A 25,114-nucleotide genomic window follows, 5' to 3' on the forward strand; every position below is an offset into this window, starting at 1 on the left:
GTGCACCATTCACTCGAGCCGGGGCAGCAGCTACCCCAAGAATTTCTCAGTTTACGCTTTTGATTTTAATTTCTTTGCTATAGTTTTTTTTTCAAATCCTTTGGAAAGGTGCCCTTGGACCGACTGATACGCACGTAGTGGTTAAACCTGTTTTTAGGCTGTATCGGGTGCTTGTTTTGCTTACTGTGGCGCTGTCGATCCACCTTGTCGCGGGCTTTATACGCGTTAGCAGATCTCATACTCGTAGATGTGTGAATCAATTTGTTGTATGCATCGATAACTTTCTGCATCAAGTCAATGTAACGTTCGGTGTTGCCATGGGTAAGATACCTCCACATACGCTTTTTTAGCGTGTAATTTACGGGTTAAAATATTGCCGCTTTACTGCAATACTGCGAACTTTACAAATCGAAATTGTCAGGCAGGTGGATTATACTGGTCATTCTTTTTGGATTTACCAATATATTGCTTAGTAAATCTGCGATATTTGGTTAAGTATTGTTCCATTTAAAACGATCAGGCTCGTTAGCCTGTCAGTATTTCAGGAAAAAAACGTGCCTTCTTCTACTAGTTTTCTCTGACAGTGGTTTCGCGAGATTCTCATCGCGGGGATGTTTAAGTACTTTGCTCTCCTTGAAGAACATAAATCCATGCAGTACTTGCAAGTAGTTTCATAACTTTTTTTCTTTACTAGTAAATTTTTTTGAATTAAGAATCTTGTACATTCTGCTTCTCGTCGTGATAAATTATCCCAGGGTGATAGAATGCTACTCACGGACGATGGTGACGAAAGCGACCACTTTAAACGCTCCGCCATCCTTGCAGCACAATAATCATTTTTTTGCGCGTGTTCCATGTCGCTAGAGTAAATTATTTGGAAAAATCGTGCTGATAAACGGTTCGAGAAACAGTGGTTAAAAAAACACCGCTGCAAATTCTAGCACATTTTCTACGCTCCTAAGCTTGTTTATTGCCTGCTCCTGGTGACACATTACGTCAATGAGTTTTCTCAAGACTTGATTATGCTTTTTTTGGTTTTCCTTAAATAATACAACACTCGCAGATACACTTTATGAGATTTTTATCGGTGGTCCATAAGAGGGCGTCGCGTTGCTGAGCTTTCGTGTGGCAAATAGCGTTCAAGAGTGCCGCGTGCTTATTTGAAAAATATTTTTTGCAAACCGAGTACTACCTTACTCAAAGATTCGCGCATCAAGTCATCGAGGATCAACAATATTTTCTTATTATGATCGTTAGAACAGTCACGGGTCTGCTATTCACCATAGTAGAATAAGACACGACCGAAGCGTACATTACACATGTGTAGATTCATAAGGAGGCGTTTTACGAATGATTTTTCCACAAATCGTCAGATACGCTAAAACGCATGTAAATGTGTATGAATGTTTCCACTAAATATCCGTAAATCTTACTATAAAAATAAGGTTTTCTAGTTTTATTGCTGGCGACCCTTGCGGTGGTGGCGGTCGCGATCGAGGAATGCATGTATATATATATATATATATATATATATATATACAGGGTGACCCAATTTAAACGGGCACCGCTCATAACTCGTCAGGGACAGCCACAATCGAAAAAATGGTAGAGACCAAAGTTGTAGGATATCGAAGGGGCAACCCGATGGTGACCTTGGATTTGACCTTGAACGCGTTTTTCAAGGTCATTTGAAGGTCAACTTTGGATTTTTAAATAGGAACCCCATTCTTTTATTGCGGGAATGGAAAGAGCGGTAAATTTTACGTTCAGAATGGTATGTTCGGTTGCGGCACTGAAGGTCATCGCAAGGTCATGCAGCCAGAATGAAACCCCGCCTACGTAATTCCTCTAGCAACGCCAAATTAAAAAAATTGGTAGAGACCAAAGTTGTAGGATATCGAGGGGACAACCCGATGGTGACCTTGGATTTGACCTTGAAATGACCTTGTAGGACTGGCTCAAATTCGAGGTCACAATTCTCCCCCCCCCCCCCCCTATACAACAACTTTGGTCTCTACCACTTTTTTTTAATTTGGCGTTGCTAGAGGAATTACGTAGGCGGGGTTTCATTCTGGCTGCAGGACATTGAGATGACCTTCAATGCCGCAACCGAACATACCATTCTGAACGTAAAATTTACCGCTCTTTCCATTCCCGCAATAAAAGAATGGGGTTCCTATTTAAAAATCCAAAGTTGACCTTCAAATGACCTTGAAAAACGCGTTCAAGGTCAAATCCAAGGTCACCATCGGGTTGCCCCTTCGATATCCTACAACTTTGGTCTCTACCATTTTTTCGATTGTGGCTGTCCCTGACGAGTTATGAGCGGTGCCCGTTTAAATTGGGTCACCCTGTATATATATATATAGGCGGTTCTCTGTAAAGTCGAAGATAAAAAGTTTAATTTTTGCCCAAACTGTATATCCCCAACTGTATTCTTTTGTTTTATGGCTAGCCATATAACTTGCTAGCCATATAACAAAGGCTATTCTCATATCCAGTAGAAAGAAAATAGAGGCAATAATGCTGTCAGTGGACGGACACGAAATAGACTCTCAGCCGACCATTAAGTACCTGGGAATCACCATAGACGCTAGACTAACGTTTAAGCAGCATCTTTAGAGGGCGAGCAATAAGGCAGCAAAAGTCGGTGCTGCACTATCGCGACTAATGCTAAATGTAGGTGAGCCAACGCAGGGTCGAAGGTTACTCCCAGCCGAGCACCTTTGTTCAGGGTGGTAGGCTCGAGAGAGCGGAGGTGGGCTAGCGCGATAACACGTGCTATATTTTGGTATGATGTACCCAGTCTGGTACTGCTTTCAGGCATGTGCCTGGGCCATGTCAGCTGCCTCCATAGACGGAGGGAACCAGGGGGTCGGACACAAACTGGGATGAATTTTATTTACAGCATGGAAACGTTAGTCGAACAGGGCGATAAAGAAAAACCACCAACATCGGGGAGCCCAACACCCAAACCGGTTCAGCAAGATGATACCTTCAGTGGTCTGAAGAGGATAATCACTGAAGTGAACGAGTAGGCTAAAGGCAAGATTAACGTGCACGGTCCGATTAAGATGGGCCTTGCGAACGCGTTCATAGAACTAGGCAAGATAGAGAAGAAAGGTATGACCCTCTTAAAGGCGCAGAGCTTCGTCTGGGAGGAAATTCTTTGCTCTCACAAACGAGCAGCCATGTCAGCCGATGGCCTCGGTGAGGTCAAGAAGGAAGAATGGAGGGCCACCCTGGAAATAAGGGACATACAGGGTGGGCCATTTTAATCAAACCAGTCTAATAACTCCTAAATTAAGCCATGAACAGAAAAATTGTTCCTATGAAAGTTGTCCAGGATCAAGGGGGGCATCTTTTTGTGCAATTAGTTTTGACCTTGAACTCAAATTTCAAGGTCATTTGAAGGTCAAATTTTTTTTTTTTTTAAATAGGAACCCCTATTTTTGATAGCAGATTCGGAAAGAACAGGAAATTTTACCGAAAAGTCCGAAAGTCAACATCCTCTAAAAGCTCTGGCAGTCGATCTCTGAACAATGCCAAATAGCTATTCTGGTTAACATTTTGACCGAAAAAATATGGCCCAATCAGGTAACCATTAATGATCCCACACCACACCATTAAACTCCATCGATTTTGATAGTCAATAGCCCTGTACCAGTGGGGATTTACAGGTGACCAGTAGTGACTATGGTGCCTATTTAATTGACCATCACTGCGAAATATAGCCTCGTCAGAAAACATAACAAATCTGAAAAAATCTGGATCATTTTGTAAAACTCCTAAAGCCCACTGGCAAAAGTTAATACGCATTAGAAAATGGCGTGGTCTCAGCTCATGAACTAATCTTATGTGGTAATCGTGATAGTGGAGATTATTGAGAATTCTCAATGCTGTTCTTCGTAGTATACCGATTTCTCTTTCAATTTGTCGACTACTAATTTGTGGATTGAGATAAACAGTTGCTAAGGCGGCTATAACAGTAGGATCATTTTCGTTGTATTCATGGTGTCTGCGTTGACGACGAAGATGTCTATCAAGAGCTCTTCAAAGTAATCTGAGTAATGTGTCGTGAGTAGGACGCCTTCTTAGAGGAAAGCGTTCAGCGTAGAGTCGCACCGCGGCTCTGGCATTGTTTTGAGTTTCGCCTAAGATCATTATCATATCAACAATTTCATTGGATTGATAATCGCCCATGTTGAAAATTTTGTTTATAATAAGAAAAACTATTTTATTTACATTCACTCTTTATTGAAATTGAAACTAAACCAAAATAAGAAAGTGACAACAAAAAAAAGGAGGAATTTTCAAACTGTATAATTTTTAAATCAAATTTGTAACTTCTTATTTTCTTACGTTAAGACATTGTGATTTAAATTGAAGACAGCGTGAGAGCAATCGTTACAATTCATATTAGATTAAAGAAATTCAACTTAAAAAAAAAACATCTAAACTGGAAATGATGCACTTTGGCAAATACAATTATTAAAATTTTTTTTTAATATTACAAAAGCAAAATGCTGTTTAATATTTTATCTTAAATAATGTATTTTTTAACATCCTACCTTTATTGTTTAACCATTTTTTACGCTTTTGAAACGTTAAACTTTTAATTTACTCTGCTTCGACCGTGAATGAATTGACAACATTGATTTTTAACGTTCCATTTCCCACTCCCATTAAGAACTCAGATATTTAAAATTATCATGTTTACTTCAAAATTTACTTTTGACCACTAAAAATTTGTTAACGAATGTTAAACAAGCATCCTAGTGAGAGGCAAGGGGACTCACAGTAAACAAACACCCCAGTGAGAGGCAAGGGGACTCACGTTAAAAAAGCACCCCAAAGGAAACATAATCCTAATACGTCCACGTCGTTGTTCCTGGGTAGCGCTGAAATTAGGGAATTATTTTGTTTTCAAGGTAAATATTTTCATGGTCATTGTCACATTGGGTTTGAATATTCATCATAAAAGTACATTAACTACGATTATTCTATCAGAAAATACGATTAAATAGCAATTACAGTATTTCTTAACATTTGACCTTGAAATGACCTTGTGAAGGTCATGAAAAAAATTTTGAAATACCGTTTCGGACGTAAATTTCCTGTTCTTTCCGAATCTGCTATCAAAAATAGGGGTTCCTATTAAAAAAAAAAAATTTGACCTTCAAATGACCTTGAAATTTGAGTTCAAGGTCAAAACTAATTGTACAAAAAGATGTCCCCCTTGATCCTGGACAACTTTCATCTGAACAATTTTTCTGTTCATGGCTTAATTTAGGAGTTATTAGACTGGTTTGATTAAAATGGCCCACCCTGTATGTCCCTTATTTCCAGGGTGGCCCTCCATTCTTCCTTCTTGACCTCACCGAGGCCATCGGCTGACATGGCTGCTCGTTCGTGAGAGCAAAGAATTTCCTCCCAGACGAAGCTCTGCGCCTTTAAGAGGGTCATACCTTTCTTCTCTATCTCAATCTTCTCATCAAGCTACAGAAGAAGAGGTGAGAGCAACAATAGAAGGAGCCCTTGGAAAACCGGACAATGGTAGAAGGGTGACCCTATTAAAGCCCAACATGAGAGGCCTCAGAATGGCTATACTGAAAATCAGCGAGAGAGAGGCCAAGGAACTACTACAAAAAGGACACATTCGCGTGGGCCTTGTAAGTTGCAGGATCAGAAAGCGTGTAAAGGTAGTGTGGTGCCACAAGTGCTTAGACTTCGGACACTGGAAGGATGAGTGCAATGGAGTAGATCGGTCGAACCTCTGCTTTAAGTGTGGAGGAGTCGATCATCGCATGGCTGAATGCCAAAAAGATCCGAACTGTTTCCTCTGCAAAGAGGATGCCAGGAAGGAGGAGCGCTGCAAGCATGTAGCTGGCTCCGTGCACTTTTACTGAGGTCGGTAAAAGTAACGGAGAGGATTCGACTTTTGGCTAGGTGAATTAATCTGACCGTAAGACGAAGGGTTTTTAGTCGGTGTGAATCCGACACACGGCAGTGATTGGAGAGTGGGCTGTTGCGACGACCCCATCAACAATGTCATGCTATGGTCTTTTTAAGATTTTTAACTTACACCTCTCACTCCAAAGCAAAAACAAAAAACATACATACATACATACATACATACATAACTCCGCTCCACGAGGGGGAGGCTCTGCCCCCATGTGGCGCGTCCTCAGGTGGCGGATAGAGGATGCTCGCTGTGGGCACATAGTGCTACATACGTAGTGCTGCCTGCAGAGGGTAGGAAAAAAATAAAATATCTCCCGCGGACCAAAAGCCTAACGAAGACCCGTTAAGACTCACTGCAAGAAACGGGGTTGGATCTTAAAGACATCGCTGAGCAGACACTCGCCGGTTGCCGCAGTGCGACTTAACTTCGACGTTTGAAGTAGGAGAAAGTGAGATAAACTGAGATCTGACACTCCCAGGCTGCCGGGTAGTACAGGGTCCCGGGGCTGTTACGCTGACACGCTCTGGCTGCCCTATCAACCGGCGAAAATCCTGATGGCTACGGTGGAGCCGGGTTGCGACTGGACAGAGTCCCGCCGTGGACAGAGGGGGGCCTCGCTATCCCTCCGCGGATGCGTTTGACAACTACTTGCGCTGTGGCACGAGGCCAGAATATATGTATGCGAGGCTACGTTTCGGAGTGAAAGCCGAGTGGAAGGTAGGTGAGAGAAGAGAGAAGGGAAAAGGAAATATGCAACGCACACCAACAAAGAATAACTCGAGGACTTCGGATACCTTGAAAAGTGTCATTGAAGCTGGGTTCCCTACCTAGAAACCAAGTAGCAACAACAGCTTGGGAAGAGATTGGCTAAACCAGGAGCAAGGAAGTAAACTAGACAGTAACAGTCTGGGTAGCGCATCAAACGCAAACCTGATAGACCTTCTGTCCCCATTGCCCATGCGACGGAAGATGAAAATGGAGGTATAAATTGGCTAAATCAGGAGAGCATTATAAGAGAAGGAAAAGAAAAGGAGCAAGAAATTGAGCCTATGTTGTTCAGTCTCCTCAAAGAGAAAGTTGAAGCTCTGGTGGATTTTATCTTGGATAAGAAAAACATCCATACACAGATGAAAACTATGGCAAAGGCTACTAGAAGAGCGCTAAAGGACTTCGATCCAGACCAGAACATGTACAGTCGAACAGCTAGAACAGTCGAAGGCTAAAAGTAGCATGGATCGAGAGAGCCAAACCTCTCCCGCCTTCGTCCAGAAACAGATGGAGCAAACGCCGAACAAGCGTAGGAGAACATCACCGCAAGAGGACACGGCGACCAGGAAGAAGGCAAAAGAGGCTGCAACGTCGCAGTCCCCATTGCCCACACCAGGCACAAAGCCACCTTGGCAGGTGGTGGAAACGAGGAAGACGAAGAAAAAGAAGAATGAAGAGGACGACAAAGATGGCACTGGTACCTTAAACCAAAAAGGAACCAGAAATAAGAGACCGCCACGGGCAAGACCAACCCGGCCAGATGCCCTTATTATAAAGACTGCGGAAGGGAAATCTTACGCCGACATCTTGAGAAAGATGAAGGCGGACCCTGCACTAACCATGCTCGGCGATAGCGTAAGCAGAGTATGCAGGACGACGACCGGAGACCTGCTCTTGGAACTCCAACACTAGGCAAAAGGGAAGACAGCAAAGCTTCGAAAAGTTGTCGAAAGGGTGCTGGAGGATGGTACCAAGATAAGGACTCTACGTAGGGGTCTTTGAAATAAAGGACCTCGACGTATTAACCAGCGGGGAAGAAGTCTTGGAGGCACTACACAAGGAGTTCCAAAATGACGACACGTCCACGACGGAGGAGATGGTAGTGAAGTCATTGCGGAAGGCTTACGGTGACACGCAGACAGCGGTCATCCAAATGTCGGCGGGAATGGCCTAGCGGATGCTAGCAAAGCAGAAAATCAGGATAGGCTGGGTGGTCTGCCGAATAAGGGATATGAAGCGGAACACGCGGCCGCTCAGATGCTTCAAATGTCTAGGTTTTGGCCACCTCCAAACCAGAGTTACCCCTGAGTCTATAATGGAAGCATTACTGGCTTCATAGGAAGGATCCATTCAAGACGGTAAACAGTTATGCCGCGGACATTCTTAAGAAGGTCAGGAAAGATGAAGAAGGAAGAAGGAAAAGACAAGACGAAATATCCGAGTAAAAAGTCGCTAGACGAAGGCCATTAAGTCGCTAAAACAAAACGCTCCTCGGACTGATGCAGAGGAACGTAGGTAACTGAGTTGGAGCCCAGACTCCCTGACCCGATGCAGAGGAACGTAGGTGTCGGGGTTGAGTCTGTCCAGAGGATGACCGGATGATGCTGCAAGAAGTATACGACCGGACGATGTTGCAAGAAGCAGACGACTGGATGATGCAGAATGAAGAAGACGAGATTGACCCTGAACCCCTAATCACTTCGGTGGATGGGGGATGTATGGAAATGTCAAACCCTAAAGAAGAAGCCAACTCGGCTAATTAACAGGCCACACGGAAGTATTGTTTGTCGATAGTACCTGTGGGGATCCGGTGTCGGAGGGCCACTTGTGCAGAGCTTGCTCTGCCTACGCCACATAAAGAAAAAAAACATACATAACTCCGCTACACCGGCCCCAAGCCCGGGGCCCCACCACACAAGAGGAGGGGGAGGAGTAGCAATCTCGTTAAAATAAACAAGGCTTATCTGTCTCGAATGAGCAACACCTTGTTAAAGGGCTGCTTCCTAGGATACAGGATAGGGGAACAAACCCCGAATATAAATCAATCATGGACAGTGAATTAATTACAACACTGCCCCAAGCGGGTCAAGCTTTACAGCCCACTCCCGACGATGGTTCCGATCGGGTGAAAGCTCCGGAGGCCGACGCAGGCTCCATGGATATTGGGGGGAGCCAATTAACTTAAACTAGACAGGAGGTTATAGAGGTGAGTCACTCGGCCCTCAAAGGAAGATTAGCCTCAAGTGACGCATCAGGATGTGATAGAGTCATAAACAGGGAATGCACGAGGTATGGTCTAAAATTCAGACAGCAGATCGTACGGAAGAAGTGTCAATGGACAAGATTCAGAACCATCTGGACAAGATGGATGCTGTAGTAGGCCCAGCCAGGAACATTCACAAAAGTGTTAAGGATGACATGAGGAAGGTCATGTCTTTCTGGAAACGAATCATCAGCGTAAGAGAAGCGTCAAGACCAAGTCTAGCTTTGGAGTGATGATGTTAAATAGCTCACGGACCTAGCAGACCTCAGAAGAAAAACGGGAGGTAGAAAAGCTAAGGAAGAGGAAGGAACGGTCTCCTACGCAGAACAAGACCAATAATAAAAGAAAAGAAGAGGACAAGACTCCAAAGCATGGGCAAAGTGCGCCACTAGCGACGACTTCCAGCGCTACTCAGTGCCCACCGCCCACAACAGGGACATTACCACCCTGGCAGAGGGTAAAAACATGAAAGAAAAAGAAGAAAAAGGAAAGAGAAGTCGATAAGATTAACAATGGTGTTGTAGATCAGAAAGGCACTAGAACATCTAAGCCGCCAAGGCAAGATCAACCCGACCGGAGGCTCTAATCATAAAAGCTACCGACGGGAAGTCCTACCCTGATATCTCGCGAAAGATGAAAGCAGACCCAAAACTGAAGATGCTAGGGAATAGCGTAAATAAGATACGCAAAATGGCGGTTCGTGACCTACTTTTGGAACTCCAACGCACATCGGAAGGGAAAGCAACGGAACTTCGACATGCGGTGCAAGAAGTGCTAGAAGAGGGTGTCATCGTAAGAACCCTACAAGATGTAGAGGTCTTTGAAGTAAAGGGTCTTGATGTTCTAACCACTAAGGAGGACATCGTGGAAGCGATACGGAGGGAGATTCAAGATAGCGGCTCAAATGCAGTGGAGGAAAGGCAGTAAAGTATGTGCGCAAGGCATATGGCGATACGCAGACGGCGGTCATTCAAATGCCTGCAAAAATGGCTCAGCAGATGATCGCAAAGCAAAAAATCAGGATAGGCTGGGTAGTATGCAGAATACGAGATATAAAGCGGAATGCACGTCCACTTCGCTGCTATAAATGTCTAGGATTTGGACATATCGGCAAAAACTGCACAGTAACACAGAATCTAAGTAACCACTGTTACAAGTGTGGAGTCGAAGGACATAATGCAAGAGATTGTAAAAACAAACCGTGCTGCGGTATCTGCCAAGAAAGAGGAGCAACAGAGAAAAGTGACCATGCTGCTGGTAGTTACACATGCCCAGTATACCGAACGGCAGTAAAGAAGTTGAAGAAACGAAGATAATGAAGATAGTGCAGTTGAACTTGAATCAGTGCGAGATAGCACAGGATGTGGGACCGTGGCATTCCAGGAACAAATGTTGACAAACGAAGAAGGATTTATTCGTGGAAAGATAGCAGGAATACACGTATACAGCTGCTATGCTTCGCCTAACGCACCGATCAGTTCAAGCTGGTAGTTATATCGACTCGTGCAGGATATTGCGGGAAAAAAGCCAGTAATTATCGCAGGCGATTTTAACGCATGGGCCGTAAAGTGGGTAAGTCAAAGGACTAACCAAAGAGGACGAGTACTGCTAGAAGCATCTGCCCTCCTGGACTTGGTGTTAGTTAATCAGGGTAGCACTAACACCTTTAGAAGAGGAGACGCAGGATCTATTGTAGACCTGACCTTTATTAGTAGTTGCCTTATTGGCTCAATTGACAAGTTGACCGTGAGTGAAGACTACACAAATAGTGATCACCAGGCTATAATAATGGAGGTAAGAAAATCAGAGCAGAGACCCAGCGCAAGTACAAGGACTAACAGAGTCGGTTGGAAAACAAAGGATTACGATAAGGAGATGTTCCTACTGGCACTGGAAGAATTGCAACTCTCGGGGACGGCGAACAGCAAAGCGGAACAGGTGATGGGTAATATCACACGGGCCTGTGACGCGGCCATGCCGCGAACAGTGCCGAATTGTAAACGACCACTAGTATATTGTTGGGACAAAGAGGTTGAAAGTGCGCGCAGCGAGTGTCACCGGACCAGAAGAAGAGAACAACGGGCAAGAAAGAAATACTATAAAACCAGAAGAGGCTAGGAAATAGTAGATGCCCGCGGACAAGAAATGAGGGACGCTAAGAGGAAGCTCAAGAAGACAATCCGCGAAAACAAAATAGTAATGAAGAAGATTAAAGGAAGCTACGTACCCCCTCCAAAATGCCCGGAACTATTACATCGGATAGTTACCACACTGTTCCCTAGGCGACTGGAAGAGCCAAGTGTCATCGAAAGAGGTACGAATGAAGAGGCTGTTCCGCCGATCACGATTAAGGAATTGTTAGCCGCCTGCAGAAGGGTAGGAAACAACAAGGCCCCAGGGCCGGATGGCATTCTTAATATTGCATTGAAGTATGTCATCCATGCTCATCCAGAGATCTTCGTAGACTTGTACAATGCATGTCTGGAAGAGTGTAATACGCGAAGCACTCCGGAAACAGGATGCGCCCTTATATATAAGAAGAATGATGTCCGACTATTTGGAAAACCGAATCCTATTATATAACACGGAGGACGGTACCAAGACTTATAAAGTTACAGGAGGCGTACCCCAAGAGTCAGTACTTGGCCCACCGACGTGGAATATCATGTACGGTGGGGGACTAAGACTACAATTACCTGAAGGAGTAACAGTCGTGGGCTTCGCTGACGACATAGTAGTAGTGGTAGTAGCGAAACATAAAGAAGAGGTGACAGAAATAGCGGAAGAGGCGACCCGTATAATACAGGAATGGCTAACGGAGACGGGTCTGGAACTAGCCAGCCACAAAACGGAAGTTATTCTTATCTCTAGTAGGAAGAAGATAGAGGAAATTAAACTAACGGTAGATGGACATGAGATAGCTTCTCAACCAACCATCAAGTACTTGGGCATCACCATCGATGCAACACTAACTTCCAAACAACATCTGGAAATAGTCAGCGATAAAGCGGCAGAAGTCGGCGCTGCTCTATCACGATTGATGCCAAATGTAGGAGGCCCAACTCAGAAGCGAAGGTTACTCTTAGCCAGTATAACCACATCGATTATGCTATATGGGGCCCCAATATGGGCAGATGCGATCCAGGTGAATTCGTATGCCCGATTGCTAACCACTGTGTACAGACGAAGTGCACTAAGAGTGGCGTCCGCTTACCGTACAGTATCAGACAATGCGGTGTGCATTATTGCTGGTATGCCGCCGATTGACCTATTGGCGATGGAATTTAAGGAATTATTCCAAACTTAAAGAAGAACAAGTGACAAAACTCAGAAGGAGATCTGGGATGCAGCAAGAAAGAAGACAATGGCCGAATGACAAACAAGATGGGATGTTAGTGACAAAGGGCGATGGACAACATCGCCTTATACCAAAAATAGAGAATTGGACTGGAAGAGAACATGGGGAGGTCAACTACTACCTCACACAGTTTTTAACCGGGCACGGATGCTTCCGGGCTTATCTGCACCGATTTAAATTAGACGACAGTTCCAACTACCCAGCTTATTTGGACGCTAACGAAGATGCGGAGAATGTTCTCTGTGATTGATTGCGATACCAAATGGAGCGAGAAGAACTCGAGTGTTATCTCCAGACCAGAGTGACACCTGAGTCAATGATTACAACTATGTTGACGTTGGAGGATTGTTGGAACGCAGTAAACAACTACGTAAGGACTATCAAGAAGGTTAGAAATGACGAAGAGAAAAGAAGGCAAAGACAAGGCGAAACAGTGGAATAAAAATGTAGCTAGACGAAGTTCACTGAGCCGTGTCAGGATTAAGGGTGTCCAGAGGTTGGCCGGACGATGCTGCACGAAGTAGACGACCGGACGATGCGGAAAGAAGCAGACGCGCGAAAGATGCAGAAAGAAGAAACGTGATGACGACTACATCAATTAGAAGAGGGCGTAAAAGCCTTTCGCTCCCCCGCGAAGCACTACTCGACGGTCGTACCGCGGGGAACAAGGGCACAGAAGATGGAGCTAGTTGCTCCTTTACCGAGGGTCGATAAATGCAAAGAAGGCGTTCCTTGGTACGGTTGGGTGTTTTTCATCTGGCCGGAAAGAACGAGTTTAGTCGGTATGAATCCGACACACGGCTGACATTGCGGATAGGGGCGTTTCGACGACCCCATAAACAAAGTCATGCTATGGTCTTTCTAAGATTTTTCGTAACACCTCTTCTCCGAGAGAAAAAAAATATACATACATACATATATAGTTTAAACGGCAAAAGTTGATTTAACTAAGTACAATCTGCTGCGCATCGACGAAATGCGCAGTTTATTCAATTAATCTTCGGACCTATATACAATTTTTGCAATTAAATATTTGAGGTTTTTAATACAGAAAATTAACGATTCAATATTCTACAAAATAAACGCAATATTTTTATGAAAAAAACTTTTTATAAAATAGAGCATCAGAATAGCTAAAAAACATTTTTCTTCAAATCCAATAGGTTTCTGGTGAACTAATGGAAGATTTATTTGAAACTATTTTTACCGGGTGAATGCTTAAAAAGAAAATCTAGTAGTTTTACTATAATGTAAATAGATAAATAAGTAGCATACCATAGCTTTGTCGATAAAAATTGCCGTTTCAATATATTTTGCAACTTCACGAACATCTCTCTTGTATCGATTTGTTATTATATCTGTTAGGCCCATGACATGTTTTTGACGACGAGATTTGGAACCCCATTCTAGGCTTCCAGAATTTGCACAACCCTTACTTGCTTTTGTTCTGGCTTCAAATATAACGTGTGGATGTTTCTGCTAAAAGAGAGTTGCAAATATAGTTATCCACATTCATTATAGAAGTTTTAACGTCATTAATTATGTTTTCATAGTAGTAAATAAAATAGTGCAATGTAAGATTATAATATGGGATGTTAGATGCCTTATAATGCTTATAATCCAGATCACGGGGTATCTCAATAAAAGTCATATAATTGACCCCTTCCAGGCCGGTTTCTGAAAACACCACAGTACACAAACAGCGTTATTAAAATTGACCGACGACGTACGCATGGCAATTGACAAAAAGAAGGTGACGCTTATGCTGCTGTTTTACATCAGCAAGGTCTTTGACACCATCTCACCTTCCAAATTACTATCTAAGCTGAGACAGCTGGGGTTCTCTAGGGCAGCTCTCCTGTGGATTAAATCATATTTACAGGGGCGAACTCAGATGGTAATTTCGAATAAAAACGGAACTTCAGAGTGGCTTGAAACCAATCTGGGAGTTCCACAGGGTTCTGTCCTGAGACCCCTGCTGTTTAGCCTCTATGTCAACAACCTGCAAAATATACTCGACGGCAACACAATTAAACATCTTTTTTATGCGGATGACCTCCAGATCTATCTACACACCAACAAAGATAATTTCCTGGATGGCGTGGCTCGACTGGCAGAAGCGGCACGGTTGGTTTCTGGCTGGGCGGAGAGCTCCGGTCTGCGACTTAACTCCGGCAAAACCAAGTCCATATTTTTCGGGTCTATGAAGAACGTTAACGATATTAAATCATGGAACTTGCCTGGGGTTCCGTTGTCGCACGGAGTGATCGTCCCATTCAGTTTTCATTTTGTATCGTTACAACATCATTAATCCCAGAACAATTTTTTTTTTACTATTATCTCTTTTGTATTCTAGTTTTTACTTATTATATTTTCATTTTCGTTTGATATAGATAAGCAATCAAAATTGAGAGAAAGAGAGAGAGAGAGAGAGAGAGAGAGAGAGAGAGAGAGAGAGAGAGAGAGAGAGAGAGAGATTGATTATATATAACTTATTTATTAACGCACAAGCCCGAGGGCCGAAGGGCGTGGTGCAAAATACAACAAAAATTGATAGTAATTTACAAGTGATATTACAAAAATATGAGTGGTTGAGACATATACATATCTCTCTTATCGGTATATTTTAAAATTTTAAAAACAATCGTAAAATTCGATAGGCGAGTCGCCACCATTCAAATAAACATCGCCGAACTTCAACACTCCAAAGGCTCGCTTAAATTGGATAACGAATGAGAATGTTTCACTCGAACCCGTGGAACGAGTCCTAGATGCGCCCGAAGCAGCAGCAGGTTTGATTTTCAATTCGCGCAGATCAAAGATATCGTGTAAATCACCGGCTAGATTGAGCTTGTTTAAGATAGCTTGAGTGAGATCATGCAGAGAAAGCTGACACGTCCGCGGTACACCGCTTACTTTTATTTCGGGGTTACCTCGCCCTCTCGACAAACGTTTCAAGTCATTGACTTCAACACGCAGATCCTCATTATCCTTTTCTAGAGCCGCGATATCTTTGCTCTGCTGCTCAACTGTTTAAGTGAGGTCGTTGATATTTTTCAACTAAAGAGTCGGTCTTAGCTGTAAGGTCTTTAGTAGCTTGTGTACCGGTTGCTACCATACAAAAAACTAATTTATCGTCGGTCGACATGCTTTTCCAGTTAGGAGGTAACGCCATTTTGTCACGAGGGATCTGAACTTGCGTCGCAGATGAGTCACAATTCGCAACCGTACTCTGATCGTCGGGGTTTTGAGAGATAATGGTGCTATTGCTAACGTTATCAAGATCACTGAGGTCGAGTAATGAAGCAGAATCTAAATCTCGAGCTAAATCAAAAAGAGATGCGCGCTCACTACTGTTTTGCTGGTTACCAGCATCTGTGTTAGTTTTAAGAGATAGATCTCCGTACGTTTTCGCACAATACGGTTTGCACACTCTAGTACTAGCAAATCTCGCAATACAGCCTTCGTGAAACGTTAAAGAGCAAGTATTACATACGACAACTTTAGTTACCGCGTTTCGACCACATCTCCTACATACTGGCATTTATTATAATAACGCAGCTAAATCTAAAACTAATATCTAATAATTACAACTTAAGACTAAAGATTCCAACTTATTTAACACGCTGTTTCTACACTGCCTACACTAAAACACTCGAAAACTACGAGCAAAGTAGCGCCAAAATCATTAAAACCGTTTTGAAATAGTTCTAGGATTACGCCGCAACGGTAAAAAGTAAGTAGTGTGTGAAAATTTAGCAAAAAACGAAAATTAAGAAAAATCAGTGGACACGGTCAGCGTACAGTCAGACTTCGGTACTGCAGTGTCTTTTTACACCCGCATACACAGTAGTGTAGATGTACGTGCTGTCAGACGTCGAAAATTTTGCGAAAGTAACTATTATAGGTGGTTGTGCAGGAGTACAGAATTATTTTAGAGATTTGCGGAGCTAAGGAGCACTGTACGTAACACGGTGACTCTAAAAAATGGTCGAATGTAAAAATCGATCAACACGTGGTCGGGCTACCTAACCTCCAAAAGCACTTTAAAACGTCGGGCACTAATCACTGAACAGAAGCCACTCAGGTAGTCGAATCGCAAATTGATTAACATGCGATGAATGGCAATAACCAATGCCAGTTAGATAATTAGCTAGCAACAAATACAAAATTTACACGCGCGTGGGCTGATGCGGAGACAGCATGAGTTTTGCGCAGAGTCAATTTGGAGGCACTTCTCAGCAAAGAATCTTGAAGCTGGGTATAGGCTGGATCCTCGGATGACGCTGGGATGAAATAACACCAGGTGATCACGACAGGATTGACGTTAGAAGCTCCAAAAAAAGTCAAGAAGAAGCCAGGTGAAGCCAAGATGGCAGCGGGGTGTCTCGCTCTTTGCTGCCTTGTCGTTGGAAAAGTATAAGTAGAGTTTACTCTGCAAACACCGAACCCAGGCCAATAGTAATTAGCACGAACGGAGGCTTGCAAAAAAGAGCGTGCAAGGATATGCAAGAAAAACGCCCGAAGGCATATAAAGGCAGAAATAATCCAAGTAGAAGCCGGAGCGATCGAAGGCACGTCAGCTCATATTTACAGAGAGAGAGAGAGAGAGAGAGAGAGAGAGAGAGAGAGAGAGAGAGGGAGAGAGAGAGAGAGATAGAGAGAGAGAGAGAGTGAGAGAGAGAGAGAGAGTACCACACATCTGCTGCGTGCACGACCAAGTCGTGAGCGCAAGCGCAAGAGAGGCACCGCCGGTAAGTAAGGCTCTCTTGTCTCGCTCTGTCATACGTGCAACCTCTGTCATACGAGCGTGAGACATACGGGAGGACAAAACGATCCTTATGGACCAGCTTTTGCTAGAAGAAAAAGACCAAGCAGCCATATTGAGATCACTTGTGGTCTACCACTCTACTCAAACGCACCGTCTAGCGCTCAAAATTCGATTTAAAGAAAAATATCCGATATGTCAAGATATCATAGTCTAATTAAGTAATTCTTTGTTGATTTAATTAAGTTTTTCGCACGAAGTAAAATTTCACGTCGCACTAGTTTTCATAAATATGCGACTCGGTTTAATGAATATCGAACTTTCTATTGTGCTTGACGGATAAGGCGAAGATTGTTTTAAATACTTTTTCGTAATTTAATGTAGAGATTTGACTGATTTAATCTTTTCTTATTGTCTTTATTCATCGCTCAGTGAATTTAAAACTACTGTGCTAGTCGACCGTCGAGTAATGGCGTACTTCGTCATAAGAATTTATGATATAATTGCGTTATTGTGATTAGATCTTGATATGGGTGTATATTTATTTTGCAGCGCTTTGATGCAAGGATCTAGACGATCAAGCAGATTTAGTCAGGATAGCACATAGCTAGGATGAAACAACGTAATTTCCAGGCAACGCTGATGGTTCTCACGATTTCACCGAATATTTCCGTGATCACATTAATTGAGTTTATTTTTTGTTTTGAGTTTACATTAGAATAGGATAGCTAGGTTTACTAGACGAATACACTTTCAACCAAATGATTCTTTACTAAAATTATGAGTATATTTACTATTGCATGAGACCTAAACACCTGCTCAATTACTTAACAGGACACACGTGAACGTATTCGTAGAATTGGTACGACCAGGAGGGTTGCAAAAATGAATAATTATTATCTATTTTGCTTCCTCCTAAAGAAAGCTTTGTAATAGTAAAATTTTGAGTTTCTTTAAAACTTCTAGAAAATACTTTTTGGTGTGTTAGAAGTTCAAATCAAGTGTTTTTAGAAAATGTCCGTATGGATGAGTGTGTGTGTTTGTGTGTGTGTATGTATACCGTAATATTTCTGGAACTACTTTGTCAATATCAGTAAGATTTGACTTGTATATATATTTTTGGATCTTGAATTCGGGAAAATCAGTTATTCTTTGTTTTCTCAACTATATTTTTTATGGCCATTTTTAGATTTCTGAAAAACACTATTTTGCGTTTTTTTCAATCATTTCATTGTTACAAACAATTTAGCTATAATGCAGTTAAAAAAAAATCAAATTACCTACTTTTTCTCGTTTGGTACTTGGGATCGACTGCTTTGTTCGGCAGATAAAATTAAAAAGGTGATTTTTTTTTAATTCAAATCTCTGAAACTAAACGTCATAACCTCGTGAAAAAAATTATCTCGATGGGTCACATGTCAAACTATATCCGATTATAATTTTAAGTGATTTGACCTCTCATTTTTTCAGTAATAAATCGAAAACTTAGCCAAAACACATAAAATATCTACTTTTTCCCAAAATCTCAAGTGCAACAAGGCCTTTTTGCGTCCGTTATCAAGGCAAAAAAAAACTCTTTTTTTTCAAAGTTCATTGCACAGCTTTCAAACTTCTATGGTTCGTAAGATATCAAGATTTCAATTTTTTTTTTAAATGTTTTAATACCTTATATCTCTAAAACAATGTGGTCAAATGCTTCAACATTTTATTTGGCGATTCACTATAAAAAAAGCTATCTGCTGCTGAAATTTTAAACGATTTCGTTGAGCGGTTTTTAACTAAAGAGCTAGAATGTAAAAATCGTTTTCTCGAAAATTGCGCGAGCGACCTATCTAATGAATAGCCTGTTGTTTTGATCGTTAGGTTGGTTAGAAACATATGTAAACATGCGTGAATTTCTGTGAAAAAAATTGACGACAGTGTTTATATTCTATAATCAAAAAACAGAGGGGGTCTGCAAATTTTTGGACAATAAACCATCTAAAATTTATACTAAATTATGTATTAAAAACCACCTCATACATTAGCAAGCAGATATATAGATATATTAAAACAATATTTTATTTATTAGACCTATAAATTTAGTTGGAGAAAGTTACATGCCAATGAATTGTCAGCGGTTTTTAATTAATAATTAAATAATCTAATGATTGATTATAGGTTTGGATGGTTAATAATTAAATGATGTGAATCATTATTACAAGCCCAAATGACTGATTATTAAAACTATCAATCATAAATTATATAGCCTCACACAATTGATAATTAAAAAAAATATTTTTAACAATGCTCTAGATAATTGATAATTATAACTATTAATCATAATTATTAGCTAACTTAATTAAAAATAAACAAAAATGTTTTCAATTATGTGCCGGATAATTGATAATTAAAACTATTATTTATCACTTACAGGATAGCCGAATTGATATTTGGAAAAATGTATTTAATCATACGCTGAATAATTGGTTATTGAATGATTTAATTATTAATTAAAAGCCTTAATAATTGATGATTAAACAAAAAATGTTTAATTATATCCTCTGGGATCGCATACTCTATCTAGCTAACCGGGAATGCATTTACCCGTGGCCCAGGAAAATAAGGCATTGATAAAAATACCGGTAAATGTTAAGAGTTCATGAGCACGTAATAATCCAGATTGAGTTTTTCTCTCACCTCAACTATGCCATGTTACAAAATTTATTTGAGATTATTTTAAAGTATTTTGGCCTAGAATAACGTATTGCAGTCAATTGGCTAATACATACCTACCTGATACCCTGGTTTTCAATAAAAGAAAAAACTCTAATTTTCCATAACTACTTGGCAAAGTTTTGTCCTTGGTAAGGACCTCTTCAAGCCATAATAAATTCTAAAATTAAGAGACAAGTTCGTCTCTATAGTCACATATTTTTCATCCGTCACTGTCACAAAAATGTGACTATAGAGACGTATATAACTCTTTTGTGATATTTATTTTAGAATTTATTATGGCTTGAAGAGGTCCTCACCAAGGACGAAACGTCACCAAGTAGTTATAGAAAATTAGAATTTTTTCTTTTATTGGAAACCAGGGTTTGAACTTTTGAATTTTACTTCTTATTATTTTGTACAATATGGAGAGGAATCCGAACACTTATATAACAGAGAACTTGCGTTTTCTTTTAAAAGTTCTGTAAGATTTTCTTCCAAACAGGCGTAATGCTGTTCGAGATACTCCTCTTAACCAAGACTAAAAAATAAACATCGTGTATAGTTGACTATATAAATAAGCTAAAAAAGGACAAGGAAATATAAAAGTTATTTATAAAATTTTTTAAATGTCGGCCAAAATTGATGTGCTGGTCCAGTATACCTGTGCCCCAAGCAAAGTTATAGCTATATAAAAAATAAAGGTTTTCTCAATTTTGTGCTTTTATGCTAACATTCATTGCTTTTTAAGGCAACTTAGAAGCAATTTGGGTATAAATGAGTCTGTACATATTTTATTGCAATACTAATGTAAAATTAAAAAAAAATCTATTTTCATATATATAGCTTGTTTCACATTGTTACATAAGAATTAAAGCTATACGAGCTCATTACTCAGCTTCGGCGAAGCTAATTTTGGGATTTGAAGGATGACAGTATTCCTTATGTCAAAAGCTATTCGAGCATGTTGAATTTGATATTGAGATGGACCTTCCCTGCTGGAAAAAGTGAATAGAAATCGATTAAAGTCGATTAGAATTCACCATTTAAGTCGATAAGATTTTAATTAACTTGAATAGTGAATCTTAATTTCACTTTTTGCATTAGAACTTGATAAAACGTGATAAAATACGATAAAAAACGATAGAAGTCGATAAAACTCAATACGAAAAATTACAATTGAAATCGATAGACCATGATCTTGAAATTCTATCAATTTCTATTGTAATTTTTCATATTAAGTTTCATCGTATTTTATCACGTTTTATCAAGTTCTAATGCAAAAAGTGGGATTAAGATTCACTATTCAAGTCGATAAGTGATCTAATCGACTTCTATCGACCTTTTCCGGCAGGGTTACAAAAGAAGTTACATAATTTTAAACAAAATAAGTTGTAATATTGCATATTATTCATATGGTGACTCGCGCACAAAATATGCTCGCACTGAATTCTACTAGGTATGCAAACTTAGTACTCCGTCCCGTTTGAGTTCAATTTAGTAAAAGGGGCTGAGAAGCTAAGTGAGCCGAGTGAGACACCTCTTATTCTGTGAGGCACTCTTGTGCCGAGCCAGTGCCGCCGCCATCGCCACTTCCCCTTCCAGTTTGCCGTCGCTGCTACTTGCTGATTGGTTCGGCGCTGATCCGCTTTTTTAAAGTACTCTTAAGAAAATTTTTCTTTAGGCGCGAGTCTCTGAAATTTGCCCTATTAGACGTATTAACATTTTTTGTGTTTTGAATAATTTATCTAATAGTTTTTTGTTGACGCTGATTGAGACCGTTACAGAAGAGGAAAAAGACTTTTTGGGCTCCATAAGAAGAAAACGTGATTTTTAAAACGGTTCTTGGTTGTTTTAAAAAGTGGCATAGAAGGAAGAAAGTAGTTGCAATTTACTAATAACTTATAAAATTACGTTATGTTGGATGGTATATAATATGTAGACACACACATCTATACATACATATATGGATGCGTACGCAAGCGTGTGTGTGGGTGTGCGTGTGCGTCGCGGGTGTGCGTGCGCGTGCGTGTGTGTGTGTGCGTGTGAGTGTGTGATCAAGATTTTATAAAATAAAGTTATACTGACCGACATGTCCCCTCCATAAAAAGGATGAATGACGAAAGTTTCATTTCCTAAATGAATTACACCACTAACACCGTTACATGTGTGAAATGCTGCACTAGCTCCTGGATAATCTTTGACCGTACCGTGGTAATAACAATGTTCTATTTCCTGAAAAAAATATTTTTTGAATGATTACAGATATATGTTGCATTCGCAACAAAAAAATTTGAAATACATTTTCATAACACTTGCGTCGAAAATGCGCTTTCCGCCTACGAAAAAGTGAAGCGAACCCTAACAGCACAAAAATATTTCTAAAATATTTTACATCACAAATGAAATGTTACTACAATCATTTCAAGCATATTTCTCAAATATTGTTACAATATTATTTGTATTAGGGTAAAAATATTTCTAAGAAATATTGTAAAAAAATATTTTAATATCATTTTATAACATTTGCAAAACATTTTAAAAATATTTTAAAATATTTTGAATTATTTATCAAATATCGTAGTTATTTTTTAGTTCCTTCTGAAACAAAGAAATATTTATAAAATATTGATATACAATATATTAATCGAATATTTCAAAATATTAATATTGTTACGAGTGAAGAGTGCAACGGAAATGTGACGGACCCCGGGCTTGAACCGAAATCCTCTGGCTTGCAAGGCAGACGTTCTGTTGTTGCGCCACGGCCGTCACTGCATTGCACTCTTTTACTTGTCTTCTAATAGTAATTAGAAATCCGTGACGTGTGTACACACGTGACAATACAAAATTGTTAAAATCGAGGGTGGATTGATAAATAAACTCTTTGAGGTTTAATAGTATATTGTAAAGTGGCAATAGCCACAAGTCGGCGGTGCGTCCGATCAGCTCGCAGTCTTATAGTAGAGAAAGTATACAGTGAAGCATGTATAGTATAGCCCAGCGTAGCGCAGCGCGGGCTTGTGCAAAGTATAGAGTCTCGTGCGCGGATTGATTTCGTTGCAGTAAATCGTCCGGATTTTATTACTCGCAAGTGGTAAGGATCTGTGATGGATAGTATATAAGACCATTCAAGTTATTACATAAATAATTCATTATAAAATGCGTTTAATACATGCATTAATATTACAGTGCGTGTAAAATTAGGCAGTACGAGTGTGTATTTATAGTATTCCGTAAAATATAATAAAAAAGTCCTAAATATAAAAAAAAAGAAAAAATGATACATGAATATTACATATGATTATAAGAGATTAATAGCGATTAGATTTATAAATGCAATAATTAGCATCAAAAACAATAAAAAACGACTAATATATATATATATATATATATATATATATATATATATATATATATATATATATATATATATATATATATATATATATATATATATATATATTGGACGTTCCACGTCAAACGTAACAAAGCTCTGCCCAATATTCCTTTTAATCTAAAAATTATTTAAAATATGGAAAATTTAGCATTTTTTATGTACTTTCAATTAGTGAGGGGCGTTTTTCAAAATTTTGTTCCCAGACGGAGCTACGCGTTACCTAACCTTAAAAAATTACAACTTTACGAAATGATGAAGCTGTCAGAAATCACAGGGGCTCAGAAAAATTCTAAGCAACGACTATTTTCATGTATTTTGAGCTGCTGAACAAGAATCCGACGGTATTTTTTACCGATACCTCAATCGTTCATCCCTAACCTCAAAAAACACCCCCCAAAATTGCTTTTTCGCGCAGTTGAGAGGTTTATCCTGTGATCGACGGGAGGAAAATTATTGACAGAGAGTATTTGTATGTATTTTGTGCCACTGAACACGAAACCGGCTGTCTTTTTTACCGATACCTCAAGCGCTCGTCCCTAACCTCAAAAAACCACCCAAAATGTCTGTTTTACGCGGTTAAAAAATTTACGTCTAGGGGAAAATTACACAGCCCCACAATAAAAAAAAATTGTAAGTCCCAAAAACTTGACCACGGTACTTATATGTTTTTGGGATCGTTGAATCCGAATCCAGGGTCATTTTAACCCCATCAGATCTTAAGTCAAGGTCAAATAGGGGTCAAATTATCAAAATACATTAAGAAAAGACTAAACCATGGTATCTTGGGGTTTTTGGGGTGGCTGAATGCGAATCCGGGGTCAGTTCAACCCCATCAGAACTTTCTCAAGGTCAGTTGAAGGTCAAATTATCGAATTACATGAAAAATACACTAAAACCATGGTATCTTGGGATTTTTTCGGGTACTGAATCCGAATCCAGGCTTATTACAACCCTATCAGGTCATGGTCAAGGTCAGTTGAAGGTCAAATCATAAAGATTCATATAAAGTAACATCAAACCATGACATTTAGAGGTTTTTGGGGTCGCTGAATCTGAATCGAGGGTCAGTATAGTCCCATAAGGTTATATTTATGGTCAGTTCAAGGTTAGTTCAAGGTCATGGACGTAAAGTAAGTGAAAAAATAGTTATAAACTGAAACAATGCAAAAGGTAATGTAAACCATAAAGCAAAGAACAATATATATGCAAGTACAATCGTATCCATTAAATCTATATCATAGTTTGCTGCTCCTTCATTTACTTTAAATTTGTTAGAAGTATATGCAATTCAATAAAACACCCGTAAAAATATTAAGCCCATTACTCTTTTTTATGGTAACGAACTATTTTATTGTCAAATGATCTACGAAGTGGATTGCGCTTCCGCTTCTCCGATGTTGATGGTAGATCTCTTTTTAACGACCAACAGTAATCTGCTAACATATTTACGTCCCATCTTCCTTGGCACCTGCGCTCCATTTCCTTGATATCTTGGTGAAATCTCTCTCCCTGCTCTTCGCTGTAATCACCTAGGTTTTCTGGAAACTCATCAACATGCGAATATAAAAAGTGTAATTTTAGATTCATTAGGCAGTCTTCATTATCGGGTATCTCTCTCAGTGTAAGTCCCAAGACGATTGACGTTGACTATCTTGGGTTTGTGTTAAGGTCTTCTTTCTACTAATACTACAAGAATTTATCACTTGAGGTCTGGTGACCAAGAATGCCTTATACCAAAACGGAATAGTTTTTGTTACATTTGTGGCAAGTATGAGACCTCAAAAAATAGAAGAAAAATCAATCAAAATATTAAAGAGCAGTATAAGAACATGTTTGACTTAGACATGAAAATTGACGAATTTGATTGGGTTCCTAAAATCATATGCGGAATATGTAGG

The 25,114-nt window shown here is 40.1% G+C and overlaps 1 protein-coding gene and 1 long non-coding RNA gene across 16 annotated transcripts in view; one reads left to right on the forward strand and one right to left on the reverse strand.

Moving 5' to 3' along the window:
• Window positions 1-25,114, reverse strand: part of LOC107981239 (zinc metalloproteinase-disintegrin-like batroxstatin-3) — a 584,695-nt gene that overhangs the window by 259,425 nt on the left and 300,156 nt on the right. For 8 of the 15 annotated variants that reach the window (XM_031925266.2, XM_031925262.2, XM_031925264.2 and 5 more), the window contains 2 exons: window positions 21,905-22,051; window positions 13,630-13,833 (listed from right to left, as the gene is read on the reverse strand). In XM_031925266.2, coding sequence (XP_031781126.1) covers window positions 13,630-13,833; window positions 21,905-22,051 — 351 coding nt within the window. The remainder of the gene's footprint in view (window positions 1-13,629; window positions 13,834-21,904; window positions 22,052-25,114) is intronic. The other 7 variants (XM_032601572.1, XM_032601571.1, XM_031925261.2 and 4 more) reach the window with 2 other exon arrangements.
• LOC116416510 overlaps window positions 1-25,114 on the forward strand; it is a 277,582-nt gene that overhangs the window by 183,430 nt on the left and 69,038 nt on the right. The window lies entirely within an intron of this gene.

This window comes from Nasonia vitripennis, assembly GCF_009193385.2.
Source record: "Nasonia vitripennis strain AsymCx chromosome 2 unlocalized genomic scaffold, Nvit_psr_1.1 chr2_random0008, whole genome shotgun sequence".
Lineage (NCBI taxonomy): Eukaryota > Metazoa > Arthropoda > Insecta > Hymenoptera > Pteromalidae > Nasonia > Nasonia vitripennis.